At 37.6% G+C, this 8227-nt stretch overlaps 1 protein-coding gene across 1 annotated transcript; it reads right to left on the reverse strand.

The window, feature by feature from the left end:
* Positions 1-2984: 2984 nt before the first annotated feature.
* Positions 2985-6895, reverse strand: LOC104117749 (uncharacterized). The gene is made up of 3 exons (XM_009628834.4): positions 6489-6895; positions 4084-4742; positions 2985-3807 (listed from the first exon to the last, which is right to left on the reverse strand). Exons 2-3 carry the CDS (start codon positions 4686-4688, stop codon positions 3126-3128), a joined length of 1287 nt encoding a protein of 428 aa, XP_009627129.1. The 5' UTR covers positions 4689-4742; positions 6489-6895; the 3' UTR covers positions 2985-3125.
* Positions 6896-8227: the final 1332 nt, after the last annotated feature.

Consider the following 8227-nt stretch of genomic DNA (forward strand, 5'->3'; position numbering starts at 1 on the left):
TTAGTTGATGCTAGTCTTAATAGTTAATGCTGATGTTGCACGTAGTCCATACACAAAAGGAGTTCAAATATAATTAAGAAAAATAATTCTAATTCAAATAAGGAAAAATTTAACAAGAGAATTTGAGTTGATTTAAAGTCCTAAATTTTAGGGAAAAAAAGGGGGGATTTAAAAACTATTCCTAAATATTAGAAAACTAAATAAATGACTATTCCTAAATATTAGGAGAATAATTAAATATTTATTTTGTCCAATATGAACTCTATTTTAAAAGGGTAAAAAAGACGAGGACATTCGTCCTTTTAATATAGTATAGATAAATATAGATTTGAATATAATTTTCAATTAAACTATATATTCTTTTACTTTTTCTCTTAACCGACCAATTTATTACGAATTTTAAATAATTGCCGCACACACATAAAATATCGGTAAAGAACACACTTTGACTCGCTAGGGCCCAGGGTTGAACTCAGCTACACTACACACATCATTCTCTCCAGCTTTCTGCACTTTGTATTTAGCTGATTTTCTACTCAATCGTCAGTTACCACGTTTGCATTTGCACTCTGCCTTGAGAATTGTCCCACACACATAACTACAATAAACAAAGAGAAAACCGCGATGAAATCCATTTTTTGCTCGTGGTTTTCTTGTGGATAAAAAGAGGGAGGGAGAGTAAAGACTTAACTTTTCACACATGGGGTTTGAAACTATTTTTAAAATTTCCATTTTAGAAGCCGAAAACAGTAAATAAATAAAATGCCCGCCAAAAGAAACTGCAAATCAAGAAGCACTTGTTACTTTAACAGTCCCAACCGCCTATCATACTCTCTTCGAGACTCATCAGAACAAACCTTGCAATCAATTACCAGTATAATATAATATAAACTCTCAAACTTCAATCACCATTGAAATCAAGAAACACAGCAATGGATCTCCATCCCTATACTTTCTTCTTCTGCTTTCTACTTTCTTGTGGTTTCTGTTTCTCCACCCCACCACCCTCTTCCTCTGCCCATGCTGCTGCAGACGCACTACGCAACCGTGGCTACTCCCTCTTCGCTTCCACCCTCGACTCCACCAACAACAACAATTTCTCCGGCACAATTTTGGCTCCACCAGACTTCATTTTCTCCTTCGCCACCGCCAATATTTTCCCCCCACACCCCTCCTCTGTTATCCTTCTTTACCATACTCTCAAGACCCCGCTCACATGGGCCCACCTGTCGTCCACTTCCAATGCCGCTGAAATTCCAACTCTTTACAATAACAATTGTCTCTTCCTTTTCAAGAGTTTAGCAGCAGAAATAATAATTTCTTCGAGAAATACTTCAACTGGGGCTGTTAAAATCAGGCAACCTGACATCTACGTGGGCGATCATATCATCGTTCACGGCATCGACGGTGTACTGGACGCCACGTCAGCAACAGAATGCTCAGTTCCTCAAGTTCAAACTCGAACGCCTGTGGTTCAATCTCAAGATCATCGTTATCTTCTTGATCGCGCAATTAGAGCGTTAAGGAGAAGACGATTCACTGTTGCAGCTACAGCGTTGACTGTTAGAAGATTAGAGCTGTTAAGGCTGACTTCCGTTTCCGTTTTTGCGCCGTCTGATACGGCTTTGTTCTCCCGCCCTGACGGTTTCCGTTACGACTACCGTCACCATGTTGTTCCCCAACGATACCGTTTTGGGGATCTTGCGAGGAGCGCGAAGGGGAGTGCGGTTGTAGAGACTCTTGCTTCGAACAAGACGCTCGTCGTGAATTTCGTCGACGGCGTTGTGACTGTTAACGGCCTTGTTGTTAATAAAACGGAGGTTTATCGGAATCGGTGGATTGTTGTGTTAGCTGTGTCGATGTCGTTAGATGACGCCGTGAATTTGCTTGATTACGGCAGCTTTGCACCTTCTCTGGCGCCGGTGACAATGGAGATCCGCTATCCCGATGACAGTTCTCCCGCCGGTGTTCCATCTCCGTCGCCGGCGATTATAGACATTCCTTATCGGGCGAGTGGGAATCATGCCGGGGTAAATGAAGTGATTGATCCAGGATGTGTGTTCGGAATCCCGGTGGGAATCGAAGGCGGCGATCTACTTTGTCCGGCGAGTGGTCCACGGACGCGCAAATTAGAGGAGGTAGTGGATTTGACTGATGGACACGTGGCTGCTGATCCACCGTCCGATGTAAAGGATCAGCTATCTGAGGTTTTGAATCAATCCGTGCCGTTGATTTCAAGTGATCGAGGCTCAATGGATAGTGATGGGGAAGAACAGAATAGGATGAATATTATGGATGAGAACCATATAAGCTTGGCTGATGATCTCTTCTTTTATTTCTAGATTCTGATGATATGTTGGATATTTGAGTTTTTGTAAAATTAGAGCTGAATTTGGAAATTAGTTTGTAGAGGAAAATTTGTTGTTTACACTTTTGTATGTAGAACATCATTTCGTATTTCTACTTTCTCGTTTGCTTCCTTTATTTTTGATTTGTTTTTGTGTGTTAATTTTGGCGAACAAACTGAAACAGGCTACAAAATAATGTGGGGGTGTTTTATTTATTTATTTTTGTTTGTTTGAAGAAGATTTCTTTCCTTTTGTCCAAAGGAAAAGAGTCCTTCTTGGTAGGGAGCATTTTACACATTTAAAAATTTCAATTCAGATTTAGTACTGACATCTTTTTATTTCTTTCTTAACAAGCCCAATTAGTTGCTAGTATTAACTAAGTAGTACATATGATTACGAAATAATATTCTGCCTAATTCTTCTCCTATACATCAGGCATGAGTTAATATTTCTTCTCCTTCAATTCAGGTGCCTTTCTTTATGGAGTACAAATTTTCTCGAGATAATCACTACTAGTATAATTTTTCACTTCTTTTCTGAGACCACCGCCATTTATTTAGTGAGTATATAACAGCAAGCAAGAAGTCAGTTTTTTCCTGTATGCGCTCGACAACGACTAAAATGGAAATGAACTGATTTTCCAGAAGAAAGTAAATATATATCAAGCTTAATCTGTACAGCAAGTCCAGTTGTTACAACAATTTAGAAGAGATACAGGGGCTTTGGCTTGCTTCATGAAAAGGAAATCAGTATCACATATATAAACATCTATATATATCACCAGGAATGGCTAGCACTTCTTCGGAGCTTTCTGCGAAAAGGCATGCATGCTTCGATGCTCAGATCAACTGCAGCTGCAAGAGCCATGAAAATGGCAACATCCTCCACACAGGTCACATGTCGCATGGCAAGTTGCACGACGGGCTTGCTGCATTTCCCTTCCCCTTGCACCCGACAGCTCATGACAAACCCGCCTGCTACAGGACTTAGAGCCGTGAAATCTCCACTCCCTCTTGGACTACGCAATGGACTTGATGCTGCTCGAACCTGTCTGTCCGTGTCTATGTAGAACTCCCCACCCTTTTCAGCACTGATCAAGATCTCGGACATGAGAAGATCTGCGCATTCCTGCTCATCAGATAGCAGATGAAAGCGACAGCAGATGGAGTCTCTGATCCCACGTTCACGCCATGCTTCAAGCTTTCCCCATGGCTGCCAGCTTTCAGGCCTGCAAACATCAGAGCGAACAATCAACCAAGCTCCTGGGTTGGATCTGGCCACCCAATCACAACCTGTTGATGGCACAAAAGGAGTTGTAATGAAGGCTGCTGCAACAGCCGAGCCAGAGAGATCATGAATCTTCACCTTCCATCCTTTCCTCTCTCTTTTATCAATTTCAAGTTCAGAGCTATCACTAGAGCTTGACCAAAAATTACTCAACGGATCTCGTGGGGATACCCTGCAAGTTCAAGGTAGCAAAATACATTTACGTTCGACCAAAATTAACGGTCCCTTATGGAAGCTGAAAGCAGGGAAAGAAATGATAATCCTACTATAAGAACCTTATTTAAATCAATTTTGGCAAGAGGAAACGAGAGATCTGGGAGATATAAATGAAGCAACTTAAAGTTTAGAACCAAAGAACGAAATGCCTGTGTCAATGTAAATAGTCCTCATCCATGTCCGAAACACGAAGGGAAAAGATTCATAATCTACAAGAGAGCAAAAATTGTACCGGTCTTGACTAAACTTGCAACTAAATATAGGTTGCTTGATAGTTCCTTGAAGCTGAACAATTTGAGGACTTAGTTTTGTCTTATCTTCAAACTGGAAAATGTATCTTGGATCAGGGTCCAGCTTCACACTTAAATGAAGCTCTGCTCCAAGGTTTCTATTTAGCCGCTTGTTCTTGCCAATGCCTATCCATCCATTGAACAGAATGACTGGCTTTCCGTCACCCCACTCAGGACCCACTTCCAACTTAAATGTCCCAATCTGCTGCCTTTTAATACCAACACCACAGTGAGTTCCTCTGCGTCCTGTGAAAACAACAATCTCTAGACATGCGTGATGCTTTAATAAACAGCCAGGTTCTAGTAATGCTTTCAGATCAGATTCTTGAAGATAAAAACTGGAGGCTGTATTGTTAGTATCTGGAGTAGCTTCAGGAGAAGATACCAGGGGAATAGATGTTGTCTGCACGGGAAAACCTCGAAGACGGATCTCACATACACAAGGAGAAGATAGCGCACTTATCCCTGATTTTGCACCAGTAGCTGTCCCACACACTCTCAACCCTAGTGACCCTATTGAGAGCCTAATGAAAGCCTGAGGATTCATTCTGGTCAAAAGACCGCCATTTGTTATAAGCTAAATCCCAAAGTTTATAAAATCCTGTCAAGTTAAGAAGGGTGATCAGGGTAGTAGATATTTAAGTATTTAGTGAATCTCAAATCCTGTCAAGGAATGCTAAGCTTTCATGTTAATATTGGTTAAATAAATTAAGAAAGAGGTATGTGAAGAGATCTTCCCATAAGACCAGCCACATGCAAGAATTACATACATTAGACAAAGAATTTGTATAAACATAGGGTAATCTGAAGTGGCAAGATTGATACAATATAAAAGTTGAAAAATCAACATGCTTCATATTCACACGTAAGTTTTGAAGTTTCAAGTTAGTCATCTTAAAGGATAGGAAATACAGTAGAGTTGGCCATATCATGGATAAGACAAGAAAAAGGACTACCGGTTGCGTTTTTTTACATTATCTATACAGATAACACCATAAATTATTTCCGCAACCAACCAAATCTGATGATAGATCGAAAGAGGAAATTTCTAAATTGTTGCATATGCTGCAACTTTTTTATATGAATATCGTCAACAATCCTTCTATCAGCTATAACTGACATTCAGCACTATTAGGTAGATTTTGTAATGAGCAAAGGAATAATACGGTAAAAGAAAATGTGCACGGATAATCTAGTAAATACTGTAATCAAAAGTGAAAATGCATCAATAAAAGAAATATCATACTCATGTAATCCAAAGAGACTAACGCAAGTGAAACCCCTTCCTTTTGATGGACCTTTATATTATATCACATTTCTTCAGTAGAATGTGGTTACACCTCTATATAATGCAACACCACAATATTTTGCTCATTACAATGTTGCACGGAATACAGTTGTAGGCCAACATACAAATCTCTCATTTGATCATCGATCAGATACACAGAAAAAAACTCGTCTATAGACCTTCCTAGTAGGGTAAAAGGAAAACCTTATAAGCAAGAAAGATAACAACCACTCATATGAACACTAACTAAATTACCTTAAGCTATAAAGTATAACCCTAAGTTTTGTAATTCATGCAAATCAGCCTGGGGTCAACCCTAAGACCAACCGCAACATTCGAAACTTGGGGGATAATGAGCCTGCCCCTCTACTCTTTTTTTTTTTTTTTTTTTTTTATAAACCTTCCCTCATTATTTCATCTTCTTCACCGACAATATGGTGAAAGTTAAAAGGGTTTAATAAAGCTCAGCTTGAGCTATAATTCACAGTAAAAATAGCTCAAGAATGCTCCCAAAACCTATGTATGCACTTCATCATCATAAACAATGGCACTAAAGCTGTCAATCCAAGTTTTTTGTATCAGTATCCACTTTTCCGTAAAAACTCCAAGCTACCCACTTTTGACTAAAAGCTCCAAAACTTTGTATCCTTATCCACCATTACATAATGAATCACATTTAGTATATAGTTTAGTCTCAATTGAGATACATACAATGATGTTCTGAATCTAAAGAACTTCTAAATTAGCAGTCAACATTTTCCATAAGTGACGATAGCTCGCTTGAATTAGCATTCCACTAAACATACTGTCCATATTACCCAAAAAAAAAACCTTTAATTGTCAATATTTCTGTTATATGTTTCGCTTTTCAGTTGTATTTAAATGATTCAGTTTTCAGCCATTAATTGTTCTTGACGTATTCAAACAAGAACTATACATTAAAATAAGCCCAGCAACTTAAATTTACTTCAAATTAAAAACAAGCAAAGTAAAAACCAATTACAGTAAAAAATATGCATGGGTACAGAACCAAAAAATAAATAATAAAAACCCACTTACTATGAAGCTTTCTCTTCCTTTTATAGCAAAGAAAAAGTCACTTTTGGAGCTACAACAAGTCAAATTCTTCCAAATGCCGGGAAAAATCTTGATAACTTTCTCAATAAAAATTCTCAATTTTCAGAGACATTTCATTTCAATTAAAAGAAACTATCCCAAAACTTCAAAGGGGTTTTCTTTCTCTCTCTTTCTAGTAGATCCAATTATATCATGTAGACTGTTCATAGATCACGAGAAAACGCCATTTTTTTAATATATATGTATGTTGTCACCTATATATGGATATTTGGCAAGTGTAGAAACATTCTCTATGTATCAAAATGAGTTAAAAAAAGGAAAGAATGGAAGAGGGAGAGAGAGGGAAAGGGGAAATGGGGCTTCAGTAGTTAGGACGAAAAAGGCGGAGAAAGTAAAGGTAAATTATTGATTTAATACCCTACAATAACAAACTACAAACATTTGTGCCTGCATATTTAATTATGTTATTATATTTGATTAGTTAAAGTATAATATTTTCGTCATCTCTTATACCAAGTTATAATAATTTTGAACTAAGAAAAATAATTTTACAAAGATTTTTCTATGATTTTTTTACTGATCTTTGTAAAAAAAAAAGTCATATAAATAATAAAATATTCACAACGAGACATAGATATATTTAAGAATTTCTATTTAAGATTAAGGTGTGTTTGGTTGCACAAAATAGTTTGGAAAATATTTTTCTAGATATCACATTTTTCTTAAATTGGAATAAAATAACTTACCTAGTTAGGAAAACATTTTCCAAATACCCCACCTACCCTCACATCTAACCCCAATCCCCTCCAACTTCAATTTTCTATTTTTTTTCGTTTTTCTGCGCCATCTACCCACCCTACCCCGTCAACCCCCTCCCCTCGCAATTTATTTTTTTACTTTTTTTTTGTATTTTTAATTTTCTATTTTCTGTTTTTTCGTTTTTCTGTACACCCCCCCTCTCCCCCACCCCCGCAATTTTTTTTATACTTTTTTTTCTTGTATTTTAAATTTTTCTATTTTTTATTTTTTCGTTTTTATGCACCACCCAACCTCCTCAATCCCCCCTCCAAAAAAAAAAAATTTAATTTTTTCAGTTCTGATTTTTTTCATTTTTCAGTTTACACGTTCGAAAATTTACAAGTTCCAAAGTTATGTGTGTCACGACCCAAAATCCTAACCTGTCGTGAAGGCGCCTAACGTGGTACTAGGCAAGCCGACATTACAAAATATTTCTAACACTTTTAACAGAAAATGAATTAAAGCAGTTTAAATAATAAAAGTTCTCATAAACAGGATAAAAACCCAAAACTCAACGCGGAAGTTCCCAACTATCGGGGTGTCACAGAGTACATGAGCATTTATACATCGCAAGTCTAGAAAATACTGTCTATGATAGTCTGAAACTAAATACAATAAGCGGAAGATAGAGAAGGAGAGACAAGGTCTGCGAAACGCCGGGCAGCTATCTTGGAATCTCCAAAAGATCAATTGTGCGATGGAATCAACACCCACCATGTCCGGAAATACCTGGATCTGCACACGAAGTGCAGGGTGTAGCGTGAGTACAACCAACTCGGTAAGTAACAATACTAAATAAAGAACTGAAAATAGTGACAAGCTTCACAGTTATAGTTCAATTACAGTAATTTCAACTTAGGAAGGTAGGCGTGCTTTCAAATTCGATTAAGACCAAAATAGTTAATTCATGTCAAGTTCAATTG

This window comes from Nicotiana tomentosiformis, chromosome 12 (assembly GCF_000390325.3).
Source record: "Nicotiana tomentosiformis chromosome 12, ASM39032v3, whole genome shotgun sequence".
Lineage (NCBI taxonomy): Eukaryota > Viridiplantae > Streptophyta > Magnoliopsida > Solanales > Solanaceae > Nicotiana > Nicotiana tomentosiformis.

Excerpts from the sequence above, each read along its gene's own strand:
- LOC104117749 (XM_009628834.4), bottom strand. The coding sequence starts at position 4,688 with ATGAATCCTCAGGCTTTCATTAGGCTCTCAATAGGGTCACTAGGGTTG. Across the intron at positions 3,808-4,083 it reads TGCAAGTTTAGTCAAGACCG|GGTATCCCCACGAGATCCGT; the intron begins GTACAATTTTTG and ends TTGAACTTGCAG.